The following is a 14,198-nucleotide window of genomic DNA, read 5'->3' on the forward strand; positions in this document are numbered from 1 at the left end:
TTGGCTGAGGACGTTTGGCAGTGAACTCGGGGATGATATCTCTCGTCCTACGCCTCTGTGCGTGGACAACCAAGGTGCTATCTACCTCGCCATCAACCCAGTCATTGACCGACGTACCAAGCACTTTGACATCCGCTACCACTATGTTCGAGAGCAGGTCGAAAGTGGGAGCGTTGAGGTGTTCTATGTTGCTTCTGGGGAGCAACTTGCCGACGCGCTGACAAAAAACGTGCCCTTCTCCATATTGGACCGTTTCCGTCGAAGCATTGGCTTGGTGTCCTCCACATCTTGAACGAGTGGGAGTGTTGAACTTCTGTGTCTACGGCTGTGCCGGACCGGGAGTGGCAGTGATAGTGGCTGTGCGTCTACCATACGCCAGCATGGACTTTTCCTACTTACCATATACGTACATTCTTTTGTTCTGTACTTACTTGGCATCCTGCCATCCCTCCATATGATTCTGGTACGTTCTACGATGTTCCGGACTATTCTAGACAGTGTCCGGATTACTCGCATTACTCAGCCATGGACTATCTGACCTTATGTCGATTATGCTCTCTTACTCAGCGTTACTCATCGCTCAGTCAGCGTCCTCTGGACGTCACATGCCCTCTTCCTATACGCTTACTCATCGTCCTCCCCAGTAGTATATAAGGAGGACTCTGCAGGCCTCTGCTCTTCAGTCGTTCTCTCACAGACTGAAGAGTAAGTCCCACACTACTTATGGTTTCTTACATGTTTACTTACTAGTACTTGTAGCCTCTCTTTGTGCGGCTTACAGGTACAGTACTATGCAATCATAGTTGTTCTCTCACAGACTGAAGACCTCTCTTTGTGCGGCTTACAGCCTTCCAGGTTCAGAAGTTCATCAGGAAGACACTAAAGGTGCGCTTCGACGCTCTCGAAGAGGCGATAACGGCGCACTACGTGACCCTCCCGCGCACAGCGCGCATGGATTGCCGCCCGCAGTACATCGACTTCGCGCTCACGCCCGAGTGCCGTGCCATCGCGGACGTTCCGACGTCCCAGACGGTCACTGCGGACGATTTCGCACCTATCATTCCCGCACTGGCGCAGACATGGGACGCAGACCGCAGACAGGAACTCACGGAATACCTCCTTCCGCATCTCGGCGACATCGCCGCGGATGTAGACCCGCTTGAACTCGCCATCTCGTTTTTCAACAGGCCTGCTAAGATTGCCGGCCGTTTCCAGCCGTGTCTAGGAGACATCAGCACCATGAGGTACCCCGCCATCCTCAACCATCATTGTCTCACGGGGCCGAGCGCAGGATGTTACCGCGGCTCGTCATACTCGGTGGATGAGTTCCTCAAAGAAGACGTATACACCCGCACGACAAAAACCCTCGGGCACTACGCGGATTATGAGTCTATGTTACTCGAAGCAGCGGAGGACACGCCGTGCTTGCGCACTCACGTTCCGTTCAAGCTGAACCGCGACGGCGACGGTCTGCATCCTGGCGATGTAATCGCCAGAATGCGGCGGATCGTTTCTATGGTCGGACTAGACCCTGCTCGGGCGACGTACGAAGACCTCGAACGATGCGACGCGTGGTTTCGGTGTATCAGTTGCGAGACAGAACACGACAGGGAGCCCATCTTTGCGCGATCGTGGAGCGGCGTGGTGAGTCCAGTGGCAGGTGACTCGACGATAAACGCAGGCTCATATAATGTCAACGCTCTGCAGTACGACCACGAACTGGAACACATCAATGCCAGTGGAAGACTGAAATACATCTTGCACAGCACAGAACTCCCCCAGTGGCTGCGCGCAGACTCGGACGACGAGGTTATGAGCAGAGTGCGAGCTTATCAGGAGGCCAAGCTTCGGGAGACGGACTTTGGCATTTGCTTGTGGTCATGCTCGCTCTGCCGCACCTTCAACGCGGCTTCCCAGTACATGGCGGAGCACCTCGACGAGATGTGAGTACCGTCGGCTTCTACATCCAGAAGCCATGCTGACACGCTGCACGTCAAAACAGGCATGATGGCTTGGACTTTTGCACAGCAAGGCGGGACGGGGTGGTTTACCTCCACCCTCACACGAACAAGCACCGGGCGTTCTCAGACACCATCTGCCTTCGCGGAGCCATCAAACAAGGGTCATTTTGGAATGGCCCAGGTATTTCAGCTATATGGTGAAGCACGCGGTGGCTGCTACAAAATACTCTGTATAACAGGCGGTTGCGGGCAAAGTTCCGTATTGTAGAAGTGACATGTACTTGTGTAGTAAGCGACGTACTCCAGAGGAAACCTGCATTGCGTATGAAGCTTATGGTGTAAAGTCGTGTGTCCGTGGACTCGGGTCAAGTGGACTCAGGATCCCCAACCCGTCGACAAGTCTCGAGCAATATCAGAAGCCCCTGAGAACTTCCAAGTATGAGATCTGAGATCTAGCACCTATAAGTTCCGAACCACAACAACAGTGACATGACCAACTCTTGATATGTCAGCGACAAGACGTGTATACTTCTATCGAGACTGCCTATAGGACAGACAGACAGACGATGCGACATGTATCATCGTCACGCGAGTGAGACCGCCGTTCTGCGGTCGGACCTGCCCCTTTCCGACGATGATCCACCGTGGGCCGACGAACTAGAATTACAAGGCCCTCAAGCCGGAGCCATCCCGACGCCACGTCCCGCCGCCTAGGACGTCGGGAACACACGCCCGCAGGAGGACAAGACATGCGATAAATTGACACCGCGTTCCGACCGATTCATGTATCTCGGAAACAGGGACTGCTTCGCCCGCTGCATTTCTGACAACAGTGCCCGAGCGCTGTGCAGGCAACGACTCGCAGGACACATTATACCGCCGGGCATGGTAGGACCGTACCCGGCAGAGCGGAGGAACGGTCGCTCGGCGGTGCGGCCAGGGGCCGCCCTCCGGGCCCGTTCAACCAGACATACCCGCTGAGCATCGCGATACTGTAAGGAGGGAATGAAGCGCAGATCAGCACTCCCGCAAGTCCGCATGGCAAAGAGACGCACCTGCCCTTCATGAACGTTAACGTTCTCCTGAGCACGCGGCCCAAACCCAACAGTCTTCATGAACGCGCCAGAACGCAAACCTTCACGCCTCGCGCCGCGGATGAAGTATCATGTCCGTGGGGCAGGTGATGCACCCAAAGCGAAAAAAAGTGCAATCGTCCAAAACGCAAGCGGTATGTACAGCAAAAGCGGACGAAACAGCTCACGGAGCACAGCGGCGCTCTCCCGCGCCATGCGAGGCTCCCACCTCTATCTCACCCCTCCCCCCTACCTGCGCCAAGCGGGCACCACGCAGAGAGCCACGCGGCCAGCCAGCCCCGCCCTGGTCCGCACTCGCGCCCACACCCGCGACCGCGGCGCACGCCGGGATCGAACGAGCCGGTCATACGCAGAGAGCAGCGACCACGGTCGGCAGCTGGACCACCCACGTCCGCAGCGCAGCGGGCCCTGGGCGCACATCGAGCGCGCGCGCGCTCACTGCTAACTCTTCCGGTCCCCGCCCGCGCTCCCGTTCATACCTGAGCGCTCGCGCCGCCCCTGCTCGTCACTCTCCCCAGAGTCGCTCGCGCCGTTGCTCTCGTCGCGCAGGCGCTTGCGGCCCATCCCCGGGGGCGACCCAACCGCGTAGCGCGCGCTGCTTAGTGGGGGCACGGGAGGGGGGAGCGACAGCCCGTTCCCACCGCCGCCACCGCCACCGCCGCCCGCGTTTGTTGGTGCGGAAAGGAAGTCGAACCAGTTGCTGTCCGAGGTTGGGGAGCCTTGTGCAGCTGTGTGTAGTAAGACGCACGTCAGCATCCGGTCGGAGGGGCGTGCTCGAGGACGTCAAGAACGGAAGAAGGGGATGACAAGGGACGGGAGACACCCGTGGGAGCGGATAACAGTATACGCAGCGCAGCGGCGCACCACGCACGCGTGCTCCCCGCCGCGGCGTTCCGTAAAGAACACGAAAACGTGCACATTGACACGGATGAAGAGCGGGAGAGAGCACAGCGCGCGCGGCCCCACAGCGGCACCCGCTGCGCGTACGCACATGCGCGCACGCCGGGCGCGGACCCACGAAAGACGACGGACGCACCGTTCTCATGCTGCCCCTGTCCCTGCTGCTGCGACGCCTGCGACGCGGCGTGCACGGGCCAATCGAACGAGGGGAAATTGCCCGGGCCCCCGCCTCCGTGGCCCGCGCCGTTCCCATGCTCGCCCGCGGAGCCCAGCAGGTCCGCGAACATGTTGCTCGCGCTCGCGTGGGCGTGCGAACCGCCGTGCGAGTGCTGGCCCTGCCCGCCGCCTTGCGGGCGCGCGAAGAGGTTGTTCGACTGTTGTTGTTGGGGGGAGTACGGCGACGACCCGGCCGGCGGGAACGAAACCGTGCGCAGCGCCGCATTGTGGCCGCGCGAGAGGTCGAACGGCGACTGCGGAAGGAAGGAGGAGCCGCCGCTCATGATGGACGACATGGACGACGGGCTGCCCGCATATAGCGCGGTCAGGCTTGGGTGTTGCGAGTGCAGTTGTGATAGCGAGGGAATCATGGACGCCCCGCCTGGTGAGGAGTACGAGGGGATGTCGATGTCTATCCGGTACGGGAATGTCGGGCTGCCGATATGGTTAGAGTTCGCGCCGAGACTTGCGGACGCAGACTGCATTCCGTGGGAGGCGTCATCAAGCCGTTGCCGCTTTGCGGTACTGCTGATAGGAATGCTGCGGGCGGCAGAAGTAATGGCCGACGTGTGCCGCTCGCCGGAGATAGGGATGGAGGAGGAGGATGTGCTTGCGGTGGGGGATACGCGCATGTTCGACCGGTAGTCCAGCTGGGATACGGTGGCAGGCTTCAACATCGACGGAGGAAGACATCGCGGGTGTTACTCACTTCTGGACTTGTCGAGTTGTCGTTCGACGGCGGACCTGGTCGGATTGGGACGATGCTGGGAGCGGAGTTTTCCACTTTCACCTTGGCTGATTTGCTACCGTCTCGCCGTTTCTGAGAGCTGTCGTCATCGTCACCCTCATCGTCATCGTCCGCCGCGTCGTCGACTTTGCTGTTGTTATTGTTATTGAAGTCCGCAGGGCCCTTCGTGTCCCTTTCTCCGTCAAACTAGGGACGAAGGGGTGTGAGACGGCGAAGTGATGTAAGAGACCGACGAACGCACGCGTATATGCCGTGACACCATGCCGTTGACATCAGTCGAGCAGTACTGATAAAGTTTGGCATGGTGGCCAGGCCGTTCTTCTAACAAATATCGGCGCTGTCAGTAACTGCCGCGATGCAATAGGGTGACGGAAGGATACGGGTGAAACGAGTCGGCGAATGTGGGAGCAAGGCGACGGGATGAAAATTGTGTCGCCCAGTCTCGCCGACGCATCGGGCGGAACCCGGAACCAAGATCAGATGGAGTAGGCGAAATTGGGCTGGAGTGGTCGACTATAGCTCCAGGTGTGTTGCGCAACCTGAGAGGACGAGCGAGAAACGGAGAAAATATGGGCGCTTAGCTTGAGGGGGAGTCGTGCCAACACCAGGCCAACACCAGTGTACCAGTCATCGACCCTTCCATGCCTATGGCTCTATACACCTTCGCGTGCAGCTGGGGTGTCATCCGCCACACATGGAAAGGAAGAGACCGCGAGCGGGGGAAAGGGGGGAGTTGTGTGCCAAGCAGACGCGCACGGTGGGTGTTGCCGTGGGGAAGAGAGGTGAAAAAGACTCACCAAAGATGATAACCGCAACGTCGACGGAACAGAGGACACCGAGCTCGTACGCCTTCTTGAAGAGACCGTTCTTGCGCTGGAGTTGTGTACGACGATGGGCGCAGAGCGTGATCGAGCGCGTGTTAATGGATGCCAAGAGAATTGACATATTTATAGCGACTGACCTTTAAAAAGGTGACAGAACGATTCCGCTCGTGCTATAGATGGGCCAGGGCGCAAATAAGCAGCGGTTGGCGCGAAGGAGGGATGCTGCTCGCGCCCGAGCGGTCGTATACTTGGACGCGGCGGGGCGGGCTATTTCCAGGCGGGGCAAGGGTGCGTACCGTGATGGGCTGAATCTCGATCTTTCGTCTTCCCATGTGTGCGGAATGCGCGGGTGGTGCGGGGCGCTGCGGGTGCGGGGCGCGGGGGCGAGGGGACAGCGGGCGAGGAGGGCAGAGAGTGGGCAGAGACAAGAGGAAGATGAGGGTGGCTGAGAGGACGGGTGACGCTGGGGAGGGAGGACATATGGATTGGGCAAGCGCAAGCAGCCGCAAACGCCGTCCTCGGAGCTCCTTCGATGCGCCTGCCAATCACACAACTGCAACCGCCCCCATGCCGTCAATCCGCAGCACCCGCCCGCTCTCTCGTTCCCGCTCTCATCCTCTCCGCCGCCCCGACTCCGTCCATCGAACTCGTCCGACTCAGCACCCCGGCTGCATCCACCACCACACCCCCCGGGTTGACGCGACGCTCGGGTGTTGCCCAACGCCAGGACGCTCGCCTATCTCAATCAAATCTTCTCCTTCCGCCGCTCACCACGCCCCCGAGAGGTCCCACAAGCTCTCGCGTTCACACCCCCGTCTGGCGTGCCTTGCAGACCCTCTTGTTCTGCCGTCCGATCTCGTCTGCTGACCGCCCCGTTCTCATCTCCCCCCGTCCGTGGCCTCGACCGTGGCACTTTCTCCCCATTCCCGGCCCCCAAGATCACCGCAGACCCGCTCAGATTCAGATGACGCTCCTTCTCCCTATCGCTGGGCTCGCTCTGCTCTGTCCGTCCACGAGGGTGGGAAGCATGCCGCGCGCCGTCTCTTTGTCAACGCCTGTCTCCTGACTCCCTCCGAGACGGTGCGGACGCGGCACGCGTCGCATCCTGTCTCGTCTCATGCGCGCATGGCCGCCGACGTCTGCCCGTCCCCGCCGAGCCGCCGACGCCAGTCCGGGCGAGATGCCGAAAACCTTACCTTCGGCACGGCGCGCCGCGGCATCTCTGATCTCAGGGCGCCCATGCCGCCGATCTGATCTCAGTGCGCCCGCAGCGGCGGCGCAGCTTCAATTGAATACCGGCCCCGGCCTGGCCCATGCACCGACCATCGCCCGCAGTCCTCTCGTCCGTCCAGCGCACAGTTGCGGCCTCCAACGCCGCTGAGTTCTGGCTCGCTGTTATAACAGAACGTCCATTCTTATCATCCAATGGGGGCGCGCATATCTTGGGTAAGTGTGCTATTTTTTGATCTGGGCTATTTTCGCCCGCTATTTTTGGCGCAGCACTCAAGGATTTAGCGTGCTTTGCAGGCCTCCACGCTGGAATGCTCTCTGCCGAAGATTCGTGCACTAGAACCTCACGATCGGTGCCGACGCTCGTAAACCTCGGGGGGACAGAACTCCCTCATCCACACCATGCGTTCACAACGCGTTCATACGACCAACCACGTCGGTAGCGCACGGCATTGATCCGGCAGACGACCAGTCATCTTTTGACCAACCTGTTTGAATTACACCCGTCTTACGCGCAACGATTTGTCGAGAGGCTTTCAACGGCGGAGATCGGAGGTTCTTCACAGGTGTGGCGTTCTACTAGCTTTGGCTTATCTTGCGAGTTGATACCTTCGTGGCTCGTGGTTGGGTGAGCCCACTTCGATTACTTGCAGTAACCCACCTCCTGACCGATGTATTCAATTCATATCAGGTCATCCATATTTCGTGAAGCCTCGGAGCCTGCGACTTTCCTGACAATGTCGACCGTGCATGTCCAGCGAGGGTATGTCCCTTTTCACGATCACCGAGCCCTTTCCTAGACCGCTAACATCTTCTGAGCGTGTGTGTGTAAACGGCCGTAAGATGTGCAGCCAAATTTACCAACCTTCTGGGACCCGTCAAGATTCATGTGTTTTCCCGGAGCCCTTTCATATCACAGCGAAGTGTTCGTGAGATCCAAACGAGGCTGCCCTAATTTCGGACCATGATAACAGGTATCCTGTCTCTCCCGGAAGAGGCTTCGGGGAGTCCTAAAATGCCTGTACTCATCGCATGTTCTACGGTCCCCAAGTCGCCGTGTCGTGGCTGTGGTGGCGCCTACAATTCATTACATGCCTTCCAGACTAGCGGCTGCTGGTGTGGGTCGGTCGACCTTCCATCTCATGCTCGCGTCGCACCTCTGCGCAGCCATGCTGCGGGCCTGTCAAGAAAGACCCTGCACCGTCGATGTTCCGTAGAACCTCGCAACACCAGTGAAGCACGGCGTTACACACACCGTACGTCCCCTCGGCCGACGGCTACGCGCCCTGCGTCAATGTGCCGGCGGTTCGAGTGCTCGCCGCGCTATGCCCGGGCATCACCTACGCGCCCGCCGACGGCATTCACCCAGCGTTCCGGCGGTGCCAGGCCCTGGCAACTACTGAATGCCACGGTGCGCCCCCTTGTTCTCGTCGCTGCTCCGACACTTCCAATTGTGATCATCTCCTTGTTGAACTATTGTGCAGGGCGTACGCGCGCATGAACTCTATACGCATGCGAGTGCTCTATGTGACGCCCATTCATCTCGTTCATCTCTGCATTCAAACCGCTCGCGACGCCGTCATGCGCGCAGCAGCCAACTGTCCGCACCTCCTTCATTCTGATACCGAAGGCACGTTACTGACCGCTTCCGGGGCCGCTCTTTCTCAGCAGCAGACGCACGGTGACCTCGGGCGGGCGCCGGCGCGTGCCTTTCACACACACGACACCGCAAAGACGTCATCCCGCCCGCCCAGGGCCGCACCCGCACTCGCATCTCGGTATGCGTATGCGCATTGGCATTGCGAACCACACACTGTACGCAGCAATATGATTCGCGCCGCGCGCCGCCGAGCGTGAGCTTGAGGCTAACGCCCGTTTCGCCAGTGCACATCCCCCGAACATGAAGCCTGACGTCTTATCGCTGCGCCCTCCCGCACCGCTCGCCGTCGCCTTGTCTTCTGTCTTCCGTGGTCTGGCCTTCGTCTTCTGCCCTATCGCACTTCGCGCTTCGCGCATCGCACGTACAAGATGGTCCTTCCCTGCCCGCCCTGCTGCCTTCGTACCTTCGCGGCTTCGGCGCGCGCCGTGCGCATTGCACCAGTGCCGCTGCACGAGGCGGCCGCCGGTGGGAGCCAATATGTCCTTGTCTGTCCACTACTGGCCTCCCCAGGACACGAGTGGCGGAATACGAGCGGGATAGTAATGCGCCCCTCGAGGCATGGTGAGATGGACTTGCGACCGCACGCTTTTCTTCCTACGGTGGGGCGGCGTGGTGGCAAGGTAGCTATGGCACCGCCGCCGTCGCCGCCTCGTCGGGCGATCGGTCTCATAGCGGGCGCATGTTCGATGCTCCTTCCTCCGACTCGAAGTCGGAGGAAGGTGTTTATGTTACGATGATCACGGGCTTGGCGATGGCTACATGACCCTACCCTGCCCGAGCACGACGTACCGAGGCACTAACTAGCACTGACCGCCGTGAGCGGCGCTGTGGGATAGGCTATAGCCTACGCCTATGCAACACACACGCGGCGCCTCGACAGCTCGATCGCGACACCGCTGAGCCTCAGCCATCTCCGCCTCTTGCAGGAGGTCCTCTCCGTGATCTCCCGCACGCTCACCGCAACATCCCACTCCACAGATGCCCGCCGGCATTACGCGCACGGTCCAGGCCTTCGCGGGTCCGCCGGGCTTCTCTGAATCCCCCTGCAGCAGCTCACGCTCACGCTGTCAATGTGCCATGTTCTTGCGCGACCTCCCGCGCCGAGGAAGGACCGCGCCCTTCGTACCGGCCGGTTCTCTGAACCCATGAGGCGCAATATAGCAGAATGGAGCCGTGGCCGTAGCCGCGAGGCAGCGGCGAGCCCACCGACACGGCTCTGGTCCGAGGCTGCACTCTGCTGGGTACCGCTACGGCGGACGGGGGCGGGGCCCGCGCCCTTCGCGGAGTGCACGCTGCTGCGCTGTGCCTGTACAATGTAGCAGACTCGGATACCACTCGGACGGGTGCCAGGCGGAGCGTGGACGAGGCAGGGCCGCCCCGACCGCCGTTGACGGGGGCGAGGCGTGGGTGTGTCCGCGGGCGGAGAAGCGGTCGCAGGGAACACGCTCCGGTGGGCTGGCGCCCGGAAGCGTCGCGGGAGCGAGGGCGGCGGACTGGGACGACGATAGTGCGCGCTTCCATAGTGGCCAATACGCCGCTCGTTGGGTGACGGAATAAAAGCGTCATGTCTCGCTGCAACGGTGAACTGGGCAAAGAGGCTGACGATCGAGTGCCTTTGGACAGGCACGGCAAATCATTTCACCCAACCCACGCTAGCGGTGCGTTCGCTATGTGTCAGACATAAGAAGTCAGGGCCGGTACAGATACAAGTCTACGACGCTACAAAAGTTCGAACCACAACATGTTAGATATGTCTGTTCCTATCCGAAGCCAAACGCCGAGACCTCCGGCCCAGCTTCCCCAGGATCTCTTCGGTTCACTCTCTGACAAACCGAGTTTGCCCTGGCACGCTCTTGCTGACCATACTCTCAACTCCCAACACGTGAGTGTTGACACTCTACTCAGAGGCCGACATGCCCGCGACCCCTATACCACCACAGGCTCGGCGACGAGAGTTCGGCTGCTCGCCTTATGCAACAAACCTCTCAGCAGCAAGTTGATCTCTTCTGCCGTCTCGGCCACCCGCCTCTCAGCCTCGATGGCCTCCCTCCCAGACGCACTATGTGAAACAACAACGCCCAATTAGCCAACGCGGAAATTTAGAGAGCGGTGAGTATCCCTCACCTCGCTTGCCACCGCAAGTTTGTAGACGCGAACGCAGGAGAGCCACTAGCACCAGCCCCGCTATACGTCGCATGGCGCTTGCGCTCCTCAGGCTTCGCCGAGCCCCCGACTGCCTCAGTCATCGAGCTGACCGCGACCTTCGGGACGCTCGCGGGCAAAGCGGCATGTAATATCACCATCGGGTCGATGCGCTGCGGCTCCGTGTCCCCCATGGACGTCGGACCCGGGGGCGCAGTCGCCTGCCGCGCGTGCACTCTGCTGGGCATCCGCGAGGTCGGGTACGTCGTCGCGGGTGGGTCCGGGGATGTGGACGCGCGGCCCAGGGTGAGCTTGGCGTCCGCGTCCGCGCCTACCCCGGAGCCGCCGCCCTGCGTGCGCCCGCGCCAGGTGTGCGCACTGGGCCGCTGGAGGGCCTGTGCGAGGGCCTTCTGCGCGAGCGTGGCGAGCGGAGACGGGGGCGGGCCCCGGGGCTGTCTCACTGGCATCGCTTGCATGGGCACGGCGAGCGAGTCCGAGGTGGGCTTCTGAGGCTGCGCAGTCAGGGTGTCCGGGATGGGCTTCGCTGCAACGTCTGTTTGTGAACAGGGGGCCTGTTCCTCTGACTGAGACACCGTGACTGCGGGGTTGTCGTTCTCCTGCTCGAGCACAGGGCTGGTAGACGGCGAAGTGCACGGGCGACTGACACGCAAGTCCTCGATAATCCCATACGCGCTCTTCTGCTCCTTCGTGAGCGCCGGCTCCTCCCCTAGCACCCCCGCCCGGTCGCCCTCGCTCCCCTCATGCACGACCGAGAAGATCGGCCGCGCCGAGGCCGCGCGCTGCGCGTCCCAGCCCGCGCCCACCGAGCCCCTTTTCTGCGCCTGCGCCAGCACCTCCGCGCGGCGGCGCGTGTGCATGAGGATGTCCTCGAGCCGCGACCGCCCGGGGGACGCCCATGTCGCGTTGCGCGGGCGCGTGGGCGTGTCTTCGGTCGTTTCCGCTGTTGGGGGCAGGAGGAGGGGTCGCTCATCGGCGCCTGCGCGCTTGACGGGGGTCTGGGGGCTGGAGAGGTCGTCTGCCGATGGGCGCGCGTGGTGTGCGAAGATGTCTTGCGTAGTCGTGCGATAGTCTGAAGGGACTGTGGAGGGTACCGCCTTGTTTGAAGGCGCGGTGAGGGTGGCCGCCAGGGCTAGGAAGAGATCGCGCCGCTCTGCTTCCAGTCGTTGAAGGGCGTGTTGAGTATCGATAGCCGCGCTCTCCGCGCGCTCGAGAGCACATTGGGTCTGTGCGTGAGTGCTATAACATTTATCCAGGCGAGTCGATAGTTGATAGGCTCGTGACCTGTACAGGTCGCGCTCCCGGGTGAGGATGCGGACCGCGCGGTTCAGGCGCACGTTCTCCGGGAGCTGCGCGTCCGAGAGCGACGCTCGGGAAGGTGCTAGGTTGGAGATTGGGATTGGGTCGTCATGAGATAGTTTGTGGATAGGATGAATGTTGGCATGCGAAGGGGTTGAACTGCGACTCCCGTGGAGAACAAGCGCTGTGGGGTGAGCAGAGGACCATTCTTCATGAAGTTGCTCGTCTAGAACATCTGCATCCTCAGGTGTATCTAGGTACTCTTCGTCGACCAAGGTTTCGGAACGGTTGCAGCGAGCGGGCGAAGGCGGCGAGTCGAGGGGAACAAGAACCAAAGTTCCATCGTAGCGTGCGTTCCCTACACGGAAGCTCAAACGCCTGGACGCTTGCAACATCGCCGAAGGAGGTCCGAGGACGTGTACTGCGAAGACTGTGAACCGGCACAGTGCTCGCGCATGTCGACTGAGGGACGTGTTCATCTAGGCGGGAGATCAAACTCTATTGAGACCGCTCCACACATACTGCGAGTACTCACCCAAATCCACCACGCGGTCGTAGTCGCGTTAATGATGAGGACGGCGTGGAAGACATTAGCCGGGTCCATAGAATCCAGGAAGGACACCCAGACCAGGGCGAGGGCGATGTTCAGCACGATGAGGACGCTGGAGAGCGATGTTGTGGTGAGAGCGTGAGACATGGTGTCGCGGTGGCTGCGCGGAGGAAACGAAAGACTGAGTAGGAGTAGATGGATGTGGAGAGAGAGGCGTTCGTGAATCCCAACCTCAGCGGCGCGCGAGGAAGTGTAGCGACCGTGCTCGGCTCCCGTGTGCTCGGTCCCGGTCGATTATGGCGATCGCGCTCTTCACGTGAAGTTGCTATCGAGTTATTGAAGCAGCGAATCGATTGACAGGCGTTCACAAAAACTGAGCATGTCGAGATTATCGCCCATTATATGGTCTATACAGTAAAGCTACACAGCTATAGCAGGGGAATAGTAGCACGTACAATACACAGGTCAGATCCATCTGGATACACAGCGCGACGAAAACAATTTACGAGGATCTGAACCACGGCGAATGAGGCTAGAAAGTAATGCTGAGTGAGCAAGATGTGTATCCTTTGATACGGACTGACACTCACGCTGCTGTTCACATGCGCGGCGGCAGGGCTATGGGGACTCTGAGGCACGACGAACCCGCCAGGCTGCGGCGCCTCTGGGGGTTGTTGCGTCGGAGAGTGGGGGGTCCCATAACCGCTGTTTTCTTCTCCCTCGTACGCGGGCGGCTTTCCAACGTAAGGCGGAGGCGGCATGAACTCAGCCTGCGGCGGCGGACCCGGCGGAGGCTGGTACGCTCCCGCACCAGGTCCCCAGGAGGACTGGTGGTTCATCGCGGGATACGCACTCTGGTTCGGGTTGGGATAGTGCGTGCCGAGGGGGACGGTGTTGCCCTGCCATGGCAGCATAGGCACTCCCCGTCTGCGGCGGCGGAAGAAGAGGCTGACGAAGATGAAGAACAAGATCGCGAAACAGATCGCTGAAGCAGAAGTCAGGGTCATTTCAGAGATGGGCGTGCAAGGAACTCACCGACCACTATTCCCGCGATTGCCCGGCCTGATGTGCCGCCTCCGTCATAGTAGCCGTACTGCGCTGCTGCGTAGGCAGGCAGGGATAGGAGCGTAAGCCATCGGAAGGGCGTGATGATCGGTGTCATGGGTGTTCGTGAGGACATGGGTGCGGATGGTGGTGGTATGAGAGCAAGAGTGAGGTGCGCAAACCGCTGGGCAGCCTCAGGCCAGGCATTTCTGGAGGACGGCGAAGAGCCGAGCCGAGTGCGGGATGGAGTGCGCACACCAGCCCAGCCAGAGCCGCCGCTGTCAGCCTCCGCCACCTGTGACCGCACCCGCGTCACGCAATGATGTCATCCCCTATGCTGCTACGCCGGGCGCCTGTCCTGAAGAGACGCACTCCACCACCGCAGTGAGCCTCGCTGTGCATGGACGCGGGGCTTGCAAGGCACTCCCGCCCCATGCACACCGTCATCCATATCGTTTTTCACAGCTTCCACTCCAATTTGAAGAACCGATCAGCTATATAACCGCGGATAG

The 14,198-nt window shown here is 60.6% G+C and overlaps 4 protein-coding genes across 4 annotated transcripts; 1 reads left to right on the forward strand and 3 right to left on the reverse strand.

The window, feature by feature from the left end:
- Positions 1–525: 525 nt before the first annotated feature.
- On the forward strand, positions 526–1,947 carry TRAVEDRAFT_47205 (uncharacterized protein; the record flags this gene model as incomplete). The annotated part of the gene is made up of 5 exons (XM_008039310.1): positions 526–583; positions 645–705; positions 760–781; positions 856–1,644; positions 1,708–1,947. The coding sequence occupies 5 exons, from the start codon at positions 526–528 to the stop codon at positions 1,945–1,947; spliced, it is 1,170 nt and encodes a 389-aa protein (XP_008037501.1).
- Positions 1,948–3,158: 1,211 nt separating this feature from the next.
- TRAVEDRAFT_71789 (uncharacterized protein) lies at positions 3,159–6,115 on the reverse strand. Its single transcript, XM_008039856.1, has 7 exons — positions 6,040–6,115; positions 5,881–5,913; positions 5,717–5,792; positions 5,161–5,240; positions 4,881–5,105; positions 4,092–4,821; positions 3,159–3,783 (listed from the first exon to the last, which is right to left on the reverse strand). The coding sequence occupies exons 1-7, from the start codon at positions 6,073–6,075 to the stop codon at positions 3,497–3,499; spliced, it is 1,467 nt and encodes a 488-aa protein (XP_008038047.1). The 5' UTR covers positions 6,076–6,115; the 3' UTR covers positions 3,159–3,496.
- A 4,282-nt stretch (positions 6,116–10,397) lies between these two features.
- Positions 10,398–12,789, reverse strand: TRAVEDRAFT_71790 (uncharacterized protein; the record flags this gene model as incomplete). Its single annotated transcript, XM_008039857.1, has 3 exons — positions 10,398–10,692; positions 10,758–12,571; positions 12,628–12,789. 3 exons carry the CDS (start codon positions 12,787–12,789, stop codon positions 10,560–10,562), a joined length of 2,109 nt encoding a protein of 702 aa, XP_008038048.1. The 3' UTR covers positions 10,398–10,559.
- A 236-nt stretch (positions 12,790–13,025) lies between these two features.
- On the reverse strand, positions 13,026–13,822 carry TRAVEDRAFT_71791 (uncharacterized protein; the record flags this gene model as incomplete). The annotated part of the gene is made up of 3 exons (XM_008039858.1): positions 13,026–13,174; positions 13,233–13,627; positions 13,678–13,822. 3 exons carry the CDS (start codon positions 13,820–13,822, stop codon positions 13,145–13,147), a joined length of 570 nt encoding a protein of 189 aa, XP_008038049.1. The 3' UTR covers positions 13,026–13,144.
- Between the last annotated feature and the right edge of the window lie 376 nt (positions 13,823–14,198).

This window comes from Trametes versicolor, assembly GCF_000271585.1.
Source record: "Trametes versicolor FP-101664 SS1 unplaced genomic scaffold TRAVEscaffold_5, whole genome shotgun sequence".
In the NCBI taxonomy this organism is placed as follows: domain Eukaryota; kingdom Fungi; phylum Basidiomycota; class Agaricomycetes; order Polyporales; family Polyporaceae; genus Trametes; species Trametes versicolor.

Bases quoted from the DNA above. Each gene is read 5' to 3' on its own strand.
- TRAVEDRAFT_71789 (XM_008039856.1), bottom strand. From the start codon at position 6,075: ATGGGAAGACGAAAGATCGAGATTCAGCCCATCACG. The intron at 5,914-6,039 runs GTACGCACCCTT...GCCCATCTATAG, and splicing joins TCGAGATTCAGCCCATCACG to CACGAGCGGAATCGTTCTGT. The intron at 5,106-5,160 runs GTGCGTTCGTCG...CTTCGTCCCTAG, and splicing joins TGGTGTCACGGCATATACGC to TTTGACGGAGAAAGGGACAC.